The following is a 15,615-nucleotide window of genomic DNA, read 5'->3' on the forward strand; positions in this document are numbered from 1 at the left end:
CCACACGGGCACGACCAATAAAATAATATCAGCAGCTATTTTTATTTTTTATTTCAACTTGATTATATGAAATTTTAATGATAGAACTTTAAATAAATATAAAACAATTAATAAAATACATCCACATGACATCTCAATGTGCATTTTTAGTGTAGGTCGTACTCGTATTGGATAGGGTTTGTAAAATGTGAAACGATTAATAGGACGCAAGAAAGCGATATTTTCTAGTATACATAATTAGATTAAGTAAAAATTAAAAAAAAATAATAATAATAAAATAAAAAAAAACACCTGCAATGTGATATTCTCGTGTCTTGTCCTACGAGAGACGTTGTTCTGAGATATAGTTGGCGTTTGTCTTTGTGCGTACATATTTAGTAATTAAAAAAAAAAAAATAATAATAATAATTAATGCAAAAAAAAATCATTTAAAATCCTAAAAAAAAAAAAGAAATAAGTAATAAATAAATGAAATAATCATTAGATAACAAATACTGAATTAATGTTTGAATTTCAAAGGAGAGCAAATGAGATAGGGTATAAGATTTAAAAATAAACACAATTACGTTTAAAACAAAATAAACCCCAAAAAAAGAATAATTCGAAACCGTGTATGTGAATATGTGAAATGATCAGATAAATGTTAAATTATCATGGTTGTCGTCGTGTTCTCAAAGATGAATGTTGCGATATTTTTTCCAGTACTCTATTTTTCCCATCTAATAATTATTATTTTTGTTGTTCTTTATTATAACTGATTGTAAATTTTAGTTGAATGAGTGTCTTATTATGATTATTATTATTGATTATATATAGATTTTACATATATATATATATATTTATAAATTAAATATATATATGAATATATATTTTTTGGTGTACCGGGTATTTCTTCCGGCGATTGCTATTCGCCTTCTGATAGTCCGTAAAATCTGATTTCTATGCCATTTTAGTTCGTAAGGGTGTTTAGTTTTGCTGTTTTCTGTTTGGTTTTATTTTTATTATTATTACTATTATTATTATTATTATGATCATTATTACAATTATAATTATTATTATTATTTAATGTTACGTTTGTAATTACGCAGTAAAAAAAAAAAGTCAAATCCGTCGTCATTATAGTCGGCCTCTTTTTAAAATAATTTTATCTATATTATTATCATTATTATTATTATTATTATAATTAATTAATATTATAATTTACAATCAACTTGGCACGTTACTATCAATTATTCGGTGCAAATGATGTGTAAAACAACTTATTGATCTATTTTAAACTCAACTATTAAATGTGTCTTAATGTTTATAACAAAAAAAAAACAAAAATGATTAAATTTCGAGCTCATATGACTCACGCGCACATTCTCATGTCAAATTTTTAAGTTAAAATATTCATTCTGTTCATCGATCAAACTTTAAATAATATACTACTACTACTACTTTTTTTTTTAATTCTGCTCACAATAATGCATTTAGTATGCTCGATATTGTTGGAAAAAATGAAATTTTATCACTATTTTAGTTTCTTTATTTTTGTTTTTGTTTATTAGATTCTAGTTATTATCTCTTCTCTGGATGAAAGTAGTAAATACGATTTACCTAATCGGCCCTCAAGTCTCGTACCTGAAATTTCAACGTTAGTCGTGCGGCTGATAATGTTACTGCTCCTTATTAAATTATTCTGGAGTTGACTAGTCGAAACACTACTACGAAATAAATAAATAAATAGAAAAGTTTTAAATAATGAAAAATAAATAAATAAATAAAAAATTGTCAAACGCTCAGTTGCCCGCGATACATATGGATTTATACGCTTTGTTTCTAGGTTGTTTGTATATTTTTCTTCTTAACTACACTCTTGACGAATGTCTTAAAATGGCCAGAGAGAAAGTTTGTGAAAATGAACGAACGGTATAGGTAGGAAGATATTAAAGTTATGTGAGTAATTAATAAATGTATTAATCTGCTGATATAACTGATGATAAATAAAAAAAAAGATAATACAAAACATGTTGGTTCGCGTTAAAATAATAACGCCAGTATCAATCTGTGATCTATTTGACGATCTACTATCGAGCATTTACGTGTTAAATAATTCATTAATTAATTATTAATTAAATGAATACACGTAAAAAAATAATTCAATTATCCTCGGGCTTTGATTCCTCATTAAATACACTTATATAAGCTTGAATATAGTAAGAAAATTAAATCAATGAGAGAACAATGATGAATAAGTTTTGAAATAACGAAAATGAAATAATACCATTACTATTAATTAATTAGCATAATTTTCTAAACAAACAAAAAAATAATAATATTGCTATAATTATTGCTGTATAGTATATTCCCAACTGCTGCAACTATTACTGTTACGATAATTATTGTTGCTGTATTAACACCTATGATTATCGTTAATTGTTATATCACCAACTAGTACTCAATGCGATATTTATATACTACTAAATACACCACCAATCACATTTGTATCATAAATATACTCGTACGCCTTAATTATTATCTTTCAATATATCAAGGTTTTTTTTTCTCTTATGCGCTTATATGTATAATAATAGATATGTATGGTGATTGGCAGTAGACTGTTTTTTCAAACGCGTGAGGCAATAATTATTCGCAAAAGAAAAAAAAATAACAAAGGGATCTCGTAAATACAATTTCATTATTAAAGATTCGTCCATTGTATCGTGGATTACAATTCGTGATAAAGGCAATTAGTAATACACGTGTTTTTATGCAGCGAGTATTCATTCGATCTACCTCGAACATTTTTCCTATTTTTTCAAAGCTGTTTTAATACAATTTTCATCAATTGTTTTTTTTTCTTCAATTAATTAATGCATAAATAATGAAAGCTCGAAAAAATAAAATAACTTGATTAGATTATGATACAAAATAATACTAAAAATTGTTGTGCTAATGAGAGATTTTGCTGGAATGATTTTATCGGGCCATTCCAATTTTTATGTGTGATTCGAATGTTTTTTAAACATTTCCGTGCCAGAATATAATTATTCAAAGCGACTCTTTCGTTGAGGTATATCGACTAGTCGAAAGGTCGCGTCACAAACCAAAACAACAGGGTGTGATTTTTTGTCTTAAAAATAAAGTAAATAAAAAAATATTGAATAAAATAAGATAAAGATGACAGAAAATGATAAATAACATTTAAAAAAAAAAAAAAGGGGGTTACACTTATATAACTGACGACGGATAAATTCAGTTCAAACTTAGTATTACACGTGAGATACAACGTAAATTAATAAAATAAAACATTAATTAATGAATTGACATGTGCGTGAAATGTGCACATAAATGAAAATAAAAAATAAAATAACTAGCTATAACTTTTAAATAATGAAAATAAATAAATAAAATCACTCATAAGGGTATTTATTTATAGATTGTGACAATTAATATCGTATATGTAATATGCATTAAAAAATTTATAAAAGTAGTATGCATCAACGTAATATATTATTGAATATATATATTTAAATATATATTATATATCGTGAGTAAGATAACGAAGAGAAATTGTTGCTGTATACATAATAATAATTGATTGTAAAAAAAAAAAAATGAAAAAAAATAAAATAATAAGTGTTCATCCAATCCGCGAATATTAACATACGCATACATACATGTACTCACACGCGACAAAGTCATTTATTTTCTTTAAATTATTTCAAAATATAAATTTTATAGTTTTATTCCTTCGTGGATTATCTCCCTAAATTTATATTATGGCGAGGCTCTACGTACGTCCGTCTTTAATAGTATTCACAAAGAAAAATAAAAAAATGTTTAAGAAGAAAATATTTTAGATCATTAGGTGCATTTTCTAAAAGGGGCGACGCGTGTTCATTCCAATTGATCGACTGCGTTTTGATGATGTTGATTAAATATTTATCCAACTGTGACTAAGCGATAGAAAATACAACGGATTTTTTTTTTTTTTTGTATTAAGCCCCCAATGGAAAATTATACAACTCTTGTGATTACTTGAAAAATCAATTTTTCTTGGTATTATATTATTGCTTCCAAATTCCTTTTTTTAAATTATTTACGTATTTATTATTAATTACGTAATTATTGTGTATACTTAAAATAACTTAAAATTATTATTACCAATACAAAAAAAAAAAACAAAATAACTAAAGCTTTATTGTTATTTAATTGATGTGAGGAAAATGTAATGAAAAAATTGATTTTTCATGAGCACAATTTCATGAGGGTATAAAAAATAAAATATAAATTTTTAATTTTTTAATTTAAATATTGTTGACAATAAATTATTAAATTTTTTATGACTAAAACAAAGAAAAATATTGACAATTTATTGCTATAAAATATGAATTAAAAAAATGAAAGTTTATAATTTATTTTTTATTAACTCTTGAAAATTTTGATAAATGTCAAAGGGTGCAGAATAGAAATTAAGCGCAAAGTAACAAAAAAATTAAAAATAAATTTAAGGAGGAATAAATAAAAAGAAAAAAAAAGAGGGAGTTTTAGAGGGAAGGGTGTGGGTGAAATAATCCTTCTCATCACTGCTCATTCGAAGCCAAAAATAAAAATAGAGAAAAAAAATGCCTATGAGGGATCAATGTAACTTGAAAATATCAATAAGAACATATTTTTAGAGTATATTCTATCGCGGAGTGTCTACCGAAGCATTAACAGTGAACGGTAATTGCGGTGGGCTATATATATAAATATAAATGTATGATTAATTGTCCCTAATAGATTTTTAATGATTAATTAATAATAAATGATCAGTAATAAATAATTTAAAAAAAACAACAAATAATCATAAGTGAAGTAAAAAAAAAAATAAATAAAAAAACAAAAAAAAAATAATTGCGCGTGTGATTGTTCGATCTCTACGGGCTATTTCTTTTTATCCCGCTTGCTTTTAATGTCAATTTTATGTAAAAAAAAAAATGTTACAAAACTCTCCACTTTTTAAATAATTATGTTCTTATCGTACTACTGGAGCAAATGGAAAGATAATAATTTAATAATTAAAAAAATAAACAAATAAAATAGAACAAGTGATCTGATTCATCTGAATCCCAAAATAATCTTAGACTATTGATTATAAAAATAATTATTATGAATCTAAATAATTTTATCTATTTAATTATCTACTTATTATTATAAAATACTTACAAATAAGGCCCACCCAAATATCCTCTGCGATTTGAGGACTTCTATTATTTTTTTTTTTTTCTCTCTTAATTAATTATTAATATAATCAATAATAATATTATTACTAACTAATAATGATAACCCTAATTTTCATAAATTAATATTTACGATAATAATAATAAAGATAAAAATAATAATATCATTGTTCAAACGAATCATGATGTCCAAAAGAGGATAGGCTTAAATATATTGAATCTGTTTTTTTAAATTCATTTTAAAAAAAATATTATTTCACGCTGAATTGCGACGTTATTTTCCTGTAATTCGAATTTACATCAGTAATTAAAGATTTAGTAACGAATAAATGAGAGAACGAGTCTGTGTTCATGGTAGAGTGAGTGAGATTTAAAAAAAAAAAAATGAAAAAAGAGGCATGGTACGAGGGCATTGACTCTTTGATTATCTAGAGTCTTATTCGCGGACAATTTTGTAAGAAACATTTATTGAATAACAAAAAAAAAAAAATGTAAGAACAAATTAACGCGAGAATAATGAAGTCATAACATTAAAGAAGATAATGAAAAAACAATTAAAATAAAAAATTCATTAATTAAAAGAACGGCGAAACCCAATTGCTCCGATATACGCTTAATTGTGTTGCCAATCATACTGTTAAATAACTTTAATTCGTTTTTAATCTATTGTATTTAACGCATAGTCGCGACAAATTTTTTTATAGTTTTTAATACTTTGCGTCAAAATATTATTATTATTATAATTATTATTATTACTATGATTATTATTATTATTATTAATGAGTAGCTATATATGCTTTGCTGTGGAATATATATGTATGTATATATATGACACTATTTATTAATTCTTTCTCTCCATTGTAATGTGGTGTCAAATATTAGTAAACATTTCAAGTATTTTTTAGTGTACATCTATGATAAATGACTTATAGTATGTTTTCAGTAAGATATAACAAATACAGAGTTCCCGAATTTACTTTATATTTTAGTAATTTATAATTAAACTAATAAAACTTACTAAAATAAAGTTAAAAAAAAGGAAAATTTATAATTGTAAAATAAATAATATTTTATCATTGTCATGAAATTTTCATGAGCTTTTTTAGCTATTTTTTGCACAACAGTGCCTATATAAATTTTTTTTTGTTTTTTAAATTTATATTCAGTTTGTTGATTAATAAAGATAAATAAAAATAAATAAATGCTGATAATTTTTGGTGATTAATTGGTTAATAAGTAATTAAAGAATAAGTAACGAGTGAATAAGTAAAATAATTAAATAATGAAAAGCTTCCAAATGTCGGGGACTCAATTAATTCAATACAAGGAGAGAGAAAGAACGATAAAATTATAGTGAAAATGAAAGTAAAAATAACTAAAAATGCATCGACACTTTCCGTAAATTGTTAATTAGTTCCGGGTAATAAAGCGCAATTAATTAGCCAAGTTATTGAATTTAAAAAAAAAAAAAACATTGATGTAAAATTGAAACAAATAATCATTGTGCATAAAAAGAAAAATAAGTGAAACAATGAGGAGAGGATAGAGAAAAAAAAAAAATAAAATTAATACGGGAATTCCATATTTCAGTGCCTAAGTACTACACGATATATAAATATTTATTGTGGAAAAATTCGAATAAAAAATTTTTTAAGCGCGCGATAAATCCTGCTTCTTCCAAATATTATTGGCTTTCACTTATTGTTCGGGTCTATTTAAGCAATTAAATAAAAGCAATAAAATAAAGAAAAAAAAAAAGGTATCAAGTCAAAATGCATTGCAAACTTATTTAAGTTTGCCTGAATCTAGTCCTATGAGAGAAATATGAATATTCAATTTTTTTCCTCTAAAATAATAATAAATACAGAAAAAAAAAATTCGGGCGTAAAAGTGAAAGCTTCGTGCGCAATTAAACAGATATTTAGAGTTTAGAGATCAACAAGTGACCTTACAAGTCCCCTTTTTCTCCCAAAGATCTCCTTTCTCTGAGTCCTCTTTGATATGAAATGTACATATATAAGACCCATCAATTCTCTGTCATCTCCTCCCAATTTTAAATTTTTATTTCACGTTTATAATATTTTTTAATAATTCTTGTTATTGTGAACTGCAAAATCAAAAATAACGTGTGCTTAGGAATTCTCGTAAATGTTGATTAAAACAAGACATGATAAATTATTGGGGCGCTGTAATAAGGTTTAATTGACGAAATAAAAATTATTAAACGTGAAAAGAAAAGAAAGAAAAAACCAAAATTATATATGATTAAATTAATTGAATTAAAATGCGCCAAATTGTGCCCTTCACCCCTCCCTCCTCCTCTTTAAATTGCACGTAAATACATTTCAGTGTTTCAATGATTAATAAAAAAATTTGAATGAGATAAAACACAGTGTTGTATAATAATACATATAATTAAAAAATTAAAAAAAAAAACAAAACAAATGAATTTATTATATACAAGAAAAAAAGTAAAAATAATAATAATATAAAAATATATTTAACCGATAATATGTTACACAAAATATATTATAATAATAATAATGATTAATTATTTAATATTATTACTGTGAGTATAATATTATGCCAATAAAATAAACGCGAGTATTAACGATGATTCAACAACAACAAATTTAAGCAAAATAATGTTTAAGATTAATAATAATAATTAATTAATTAAGGAAAAAAAAAAATAATGAATTCTGATTAGGGGTCTCTATGTGAACTGTGTTGTGAGCATTAGGCTATTTCTCTTTTTTGTAGTTAACTAGATTTTTAACAATTTAGTCTTAATAATTGCGAATTATGTATATACCTGGATGCATATTTACCTATTATGCCTCCATGTATGTACTAATTATTTATATTTAGATTTTTAATTTTAAGCAAAAAAAAAAAAAAAACAATTATTGATATTGTAATGAATAATAATAGAAAAGAAACATCCGGGCAGAAATTACATTGATGATACACTTACTCATATGCAATCACGAAAGTTTGTGTCTTATCAAATTTGAATTAATGAACTCTATTAAATTGCATTCTCGTCGATTGTTTATGATGTAAGGGTGTCTAAGTGTAACAAGGGAAAACAATAAAAATAATAAACAAAAAAAAAAAATAATAAATAAAATAATAGATTGCGATGAAGTGAATTAATAAATAATTCTTTAACAGATACGTTCCAAAAAGTGTGACATTGTTATCCCAAAGTTCGGAGACATTTACAATTTTCAACTGTTTATAATTTACAGTATTGAATTTATTGTTTAAAATTCATGTTATTGTTACATCTATATATATTTATAAACTTTCATGACAAATGATGTGTCAAAATTTTTTATTGATATGGGATTTGATGCTCCGTACCGTAATAATGATAATAATAATTATTACAACAATGACGATAATAATAATAAAAAAACAAAATACATTTAAAAATAGTGATGATAATGATAATTGATATTATTAACACACGCTATTAAAGTATAATAAATTTTTCCACAATTAATTAATTGACTTTAACAAAAAAAACAAAAAAAAAAGTCAAACTTTGATACGTCTGAACTAAGTTTTAACTGGTCAATACCCGCGCGCTCGCCAATGCTCATTAACTTGGAGGACCTTAAATTTAAGACTGTTCTTTTTTAAGCCATAGAACTGATATTAATGAAAGATATGGAAATTTGAAAGATAGATAACACTCGAGTCAATGATGCTAACGTTTTTGTACGTTTGCAAAAAATTCTATACTTAACCACAGGTGATTACAGAAAAAAAAAATAAAACGTTTAAAGTAAAATGATAACAAAATAGTATACATATATTTTATTTAATTGTTAAGAGTGGGAATAATGTAATGTTGAATAGAATTTTGAGCGTGAGCCTAGGCCTTTCTTATGATCTTTATTTGTTTTTTTCTTTAATTTAAAAAAATATATATATAAATATATATATTTATGTATATGTATTTTCATTATTAATTTTTGTAAAAAGTATCAAAATGAGAGTAACAATGATTAAAGTGAGGAGATCTGGAGAACGCTCGCCTTTAGGTGAACACCAACATTTCGTGCAATCGTAGGATTAATGATATCTTTAGCTATTAAAGTCTATTTAGGCTGTACAATAAACGTGTGGGTGGCTCTGTTTTCTGTTAGTTAAAAAAGAAGTTGTTTAAAAATACAGAAAATAAGAGTCAATAAACAATTTTTTATTAGTTTAGACGAGATCAGAAAACAAAAAAAAATATATCTCAATCGGTCGGAGATAAATATGGAAATTTTATTAACGTATTTCATTTTTAAATTAATTAATCAGTAAGAATTTTTTTTTTAAAATTAAATAATAAATTATTATTATTATCGATGTAATTGAATTTAAGGTGATGATACGAGAAAAAAAAACTGAAACAGTTGAAAATTGTAAATAAGGTTTGAATTATTCTCCAGAACTTGAAAATATGGCCTTAATATACTTATCATAAACATATGTAGATCGTGCATATTGTTAGCTGACTATAAATGTTTTTTTTTTATCAATAATAATATAAAGTGTGATTTGAGTCGAAACTAAATGTAAAATACATATTTAACTTTGACTCTGACGGACGTACAGAAGATGAATAAAGCCGCATACCAACTTCCCACAGTTAATACTTTGGAAATGAAATAAATGAACAAAAAAAACAAATTCAAATAAAAGGGGATTTTGGAATGCTAAAAAAAAGCAAGCACAATGTTAATTTCGATACCAGTATATAATATAATAATAATAATATATGTTGTAAATGATTATTATTATTATTGTCCAGCATATAATTGTCATATATTTTGTATCTAAATCATTTATGCAGAAGATAAATTTTCTTATTTTTAATTATTCTTGCTAGAAAATGAATAATCCGACGCATATCGAGTTGCAATCATTAAAAACATTTTATCTACGTATACACAACAGAATCATATTTAAATTTAAATTTAAACAATGATAATTAATTAATGAAATTAATATGTTTGCGCAATGGCTGTGCGCATTTTTTGTGACACAACATCCGGCTCTCGTTTTAATCAAGTTTGCTCAACTCACATTAAACAATTAATGATAGTAAAGTATAAACAAACAAATTATCGATATCTAAATCGTTATTTCTATTGTTCATATTTATTTTTTATCATTTTTGCATAAACTACAAAGAATCAAAGTCCACAACGAGCTATTTGTGAGTGGGCAAACATTATCCTGTGATCCGGATGTTTTTTTTTGGAAAATAAAAAATATTATTTTCTTTTATTTTATCCTTTTACGCGAAAGAAAAGTATCAAGCAGCTGTACCTAAGTAGTGTAACATTGTCTTTTTCACTATTATTATTATTTTTATTATCATTATTATTAGTATGATTATTATTACAATCATTTTTATTATTACATTATTATAATTATTATTTTTATTTTATTATTATTACTATTATATTATTACTATTATATCAATATAATTATTATTATCAATAATTATTATAATATGATTAAGATTATTATAAATAAATAAAAAAAAATGATTAAAAAATTTTAAGATTTCTTTTGACTGCTTTATTTTATTAATTCATTATTAAGTTTTATTTAATTTAAGTAAGTAATTGATATCATGATATTGGTCAATTTTTCATTCAATTAGTGATGTGAATTGAGTGAAAAAAATTTTAATCGATAGCTGCATAATACGTCATTTTAAGATAAAATTTAAAAATTAAGCTCGCACATATTATTGAGTTTTAAGTTTAATAATAAAAAATAATGGGGTCCATCATTTCCCTTAATAATTTTAAACATAAAAAAAAAAAACAACACATTGATAAGTGAACGTAATTGAAAATTGAAATTATCGACATGAAAAATAATACATATTAATGTTTGACGCGAGTTGAAATATTGCACAGATACATATGGGTAAAAAACATTTAACATATTAAGTCTAAGTATACATGCATTTAACATCACTATTAATTAAAATAAACTACATAAATGAGTAATTATTAGTATAATTAATAACATATATGAATTCTATAATAAAATATAATTAATTAATAAATACCGAAAAAAGCAAAAACTAAATAAATATATATTATTATGATTATTATTCTTACATATATTTTTGACGATAATACATAAGAAACATATGATATGCATGTTGGTGACAAAAAATAGAAAAAAAAACGAGACTCATGGCAAACAAAAAAATAAATAAAAATGTAACTGTGACTTTTTTCGAAATAGTGTAATTATTATTATAAATATAATTCCATGGACGATAACTTTATAAATTGTACGAATGTGAACGGCAAAGAAAATTGATAAGACAGATTAAAGGGAAAAAAATAAATAAAAGTAATGAAGTGTCTCAGATTAAATTGATTAACAATAAAATAATAATTGAAAAGCAAAAAATGCATTCAATAAGTATAAAGCTATAAACGAATGAAATAATCTTCCGTGTTCTGTGTGTAAGTAGTATTGTAGTACCTATTAAATGGGAATAAATAAATGATAATGTTAAAAAATAATCTTATAATACTAATAATTAATAACAATAACAAAATTAGTCAGTAAGTTAACAACAATATGAATGAATTAATAACGATAATTATGATATTAACAATAATTCGCAGCTCAATGTAAGCGAATAAACAATAAATATTATACGTAAATAGTTGAATTGTAAAAAATAATAACATATGTCTGTCTACGTGTCTAAACAAAATACAATACTCAAACACACACATTTATCGGCTTGTCTGTCCAAGTTTGTCAACGTTTATTACGTAATGGTGTAATTAATTATTAAAGGAAAAAAATATCAATCATAGCAGTGAATGTCTTTGTCTGCAACCAAATCTGTTTTCCTTTGTAATGAAGCTATTTTATAAGATTTTATGCAGACTTAGACAAATATAGATCTCAAGTTGAATATTTCGGAACAAAAAAAAAAAAAAATAATAATGAAAAAAAAAAAATAATAATAATAGAGAAAGATTAAAAAAAGGTAGAGTTATGGTGAAAGTTTAACTTTAATGACTCCACCTTTTTTGTCTTATAATTTTTAGTATTTGTGATCAATTGTACCACTCGTGCCAGTACCGAGACCACTTGCACTTGATAATGTGCAGGGTCATGATTGTGCATTCAAAGGCGTGATTCATCTGTGGTTTTAATAATTCAGAATCTATTAAATACTAATAAATAAAAAGTCTTTTACGACGTTTTCCGTCAATGTTAAATAAATTATATTATTTTTTAATTGATTTTTTTTCTACTTTTTCGAATTCATCTAAATTAGTTTGAGTCATTTTGACGTGGTGTGATATCATATCAAAAAATGAAACGATACTTATGTAATTGATGATGAGTATGATGATGATGAGAGTTAAAAGGAGAAGAAAGAAAAAAAAATAATGATTAGTCAAATTATCGGAGTGCACATAATAGATTTTCATCGAAAGATTCGCCTATATATTGATATACTTGAATAGCAATGTAATTTTTATTCGATCACGCACAGGATGATTTTTCAAAAAAAATTAAAAAAAAAGAAAAAAAGAAAATATTAGAACATGGAAAAAAAAACTAGATAATAAAGTAATAAATAAAATAATGTGGGTGCTTGAGAAAAAGCAAGTTGAATTTTTCTCTTTTTTAAAATAAAATAATAATCAGTCGTATCTGACGTGGATAAAAATGATGATAGTTATCAGTATCCGTCGTTGCGGGCTTTAATTATTGTTAAAAATTAATTCGTGTTGAATGATAAGCGAACAATGTAGTGTAGCTTTATTGTCAACGGGCGAAAAAGCATGAACGACTTTAATTATTAAATTAATTAAATGATAATTATAGACTAAGTATCAAATACATTTTCAAATTATGTTCTTTGTAAACGTTCCATTTGAACGTTAATTAATTGTATTAAATGATGCAATGAAAATCTACGTTGTGAATTGTATTTGCAGACTTTTTGAAAAATAAATCATTTGTGACATGATATATAAATAAGTGTGGTTTTGAGTGCCAAGTGAAGTAAAGTGTCACAGAGAATGAAATTTAAAAGTATGTGGAGGAGAATAAGGAATGTTACAATTTTTTTTTTATCAATTCCCAATTAAATATACAGTGGACCAGGCAACGTATAAGAAGGCGGTTAAAAAACAATTAAGTGTGCTCGTAACTTCGAACAGTAATAATCGATGTTATATTGTATAACTATAGAATGAGATTGTATCACACAAAGGATAGTATAAATATTTGAAAATTTGTATTTGAAGTAATAAACAAAAAAAAAAAAGAGAAAATCTTAAAAGCTAAATGAAAAAAAAAAAATGTTGATTGGATAAACAGGTACAAGGTTTTAAATGAACAATATGATAAGCAACAAGAAGTGCTTTTATGAAATACAATACTATTTATACCATCCTGAAATAAAAAAAAATATAGCACATGATAGAAAATTACGAGATTAAAAAAAAAGGTGTATTAAGTAATATACATAAAGTACATATAAGTATATTGATAAAAAATATATATTATTACATTACGACTTAATAACTATTAATACAATTACGTGATTAATAATATATTATATTGTGACATTATATTGTAAAATAATATAATTCAATAAAAACAGTCATTCTATCAAATACATTTCTAGTTTTATATCTTATTGGTATTTCAAATTAATTTATTCAATATTCATTGATACTTTTGTCAATGGAAGATTAAAATGATATTGCTATAATATAGTTAAAAAACATTAATATCGATGAAAAATGATGACATACAGGTTTGGAGCACATTGCTTGAAATATTTGAATATAGATATTTGTTGATCAACTGCACACGTGTCATTGAGATATACGTATTACGAGTCAACACCATAACCTTTTAAAATTTATTTTTACTATTTAATGTGTTATGGTGTTGATGAACTAAACCATTTTTTCTATGTGATATCATGTTTTAATATAAAATATTATTTTATTTGTAACAACGATAAGTTTTTAGTGAGCAAAAAATTGTTGGCAGAGTTGATATTGTGAGTTTTAATTACCTTTTATTTTGTTAATATTATATTAATTTCATTACATTGAAAAATTTTTACTTCAGATGTTAAATGACAACGGAACATATATTCTCAAGGTTTCGTGATTTTTCCTAGGGACAAATGTATATTGGGCAAGAACATTATTGTCAAGAATCATTTATTGAGACAAGTATTTGAATATCATTAATGTAGAAAGTATTAATGATTCTTATGTTATTGAATCTATAACGTAATTTAATTTATGCAAACTAATTTTGGATGAATTAAAGTAGTGTTCAAAAATAATAATACGTTATATATAAAAAAAGAAAGGTATTTTATCCGTAAGAAGTAAATCTGATTTGAATAATGAAATATTGAAAGTATGAATTATTGAATTTACAGATGGCTGGTAAAGAAGAAAAAGCAAAAGATGGTAATCAAGAAATAGAGTTGATAAGTTTAGATAAAATAAGTTTTAAAGTCAAGGCAAACTTACTACAAGAATTTCCTTGGTTTGCTGGAATGATTAATTTTGAACCAGACAAAAATGTCTTTGACTTCAAACGTGTAGATGGAGAAACTTTAGGAAAAATTATAGAATGGATGGAATATGAAGGAAAAGGAGAGATGCCTGCATTAATTGATCCTGATACGAAATTACAAAGACAATTAACACCGTGGGAGGAAAATTTTTTAGCAAATGTAAGCAATTTATTTTCGTTAAAATACTATATAAATAATTATTATATATACGAGTTAAATTGTTTTTACAGATTGATGATAAAAAGCTAGTACAACTAATGATACATGCTGATTATTTTGATATAAAAAATCTTCTGGAGATATTGACTTTCGTTACATCACAAAAAATTGTATTATATCCCATTGAACAAATACGAGTTATGTTTGATATCAAAGAGTCAGGATATACACCACAAGAAGAACAAAAACTTGAGAGCGAGATACAATGGGCTGTTAGATTCCAAGATTAAATAATATATTAATATTTCAAAATATGCATAATAATTAAATAATTTATTTAAATTATATTTTTAGAAATAAAGTTAATGAAAAAATTGTCATTTAATAAATTTGTTATCGATATTGATGCATGATATCACCCTATGACATTCCAGATAAATATGTACAAGTGTGTATAGTGTATGTCATGTATATGTATATAGCAACTAAAATCACGTGGCTCTTGTAACAATTATTTATTGTGTATTATAAAGTAGTAAATGAATAATAACAAACTTCTTAATAAATAAATTTTAATTAAAAATGAATATTTTCACTGAAAATACGTGGGATACTGATAAAGTTGGTGACAAA

General features: G+C 24.3%; 1 protein-coding gene across 2 annotated transcripts; it reads left to right on the forward strand.

The window, feature by feature from the left end:
- The first annotated feature begins 14,052 nt into the window (after nt 1–14,052).
- Nucleotides 14,053–15,548, forward strand: LOC118066958 (SKP1-like protein 17). Of its 2 annotated transcripts, XM_035083422.1 has the most exons (4): nt 14,053–14,289; nt 14,361–14,610; nt 14,683–14,982; nt 15,054–15,548. In XM_035083422.1, exons 3-4 carry the CDS (start codon nt 14,683–14,685, stop codon nt 15,270–15,272), a joined length of 519 nt encoding a protein of 172 aa, XP_034939313.1. In that variant the 5' UTR covers nt 14,053–14,289; nt 14,361–14,610; the 3' UTR covers nt 15,273–15,548. The 2 variants fall into 2 exon arrangements, with proteins under 2 accessions (XP_034939313.1, XP_034939314.1); XM_035083423.1 differs by having other exon boundaries at nt 14,053–14,610.
- Nucleotides 15,549–15,615: the final 67 nt, after the last annotated feature.

The sequence above is a fragment of the Chelonus insularis genome, unplaced genomic scaffold, assembly GCF_013357705.1.
Source record: "Chelonus insularis isolate UGA/USDA-ARS -01 unplaced genomic scaffold, ASM1335770v1 contig_358_pilon, whole genome shotgun sequence".
Taxonomy (NCBI): Eukaryota; Metazoa; Arthropoda; class Insecta; order Hymenoptera; family Braconidae; genus Chelonus; species Chelonus insularis.

Bases quoted from the DNA above. Each gene is read 5' to 3' on its own strand.
- LOC118066958 (XM_035083423.1), top strand. From the start codon at position 14,683: ATGGCTGGTAAAGAAGAAAAAGCAAAAGATGGTAATCAAGAAATAGAG. The intron at 14,983-15,053 runs GTAAGCAATTTA...TTGTTTTTACAG, and splicing joins AGGAAAATTTTTTAGCAAAT to ATTGATGATAAAAAGCTAGT.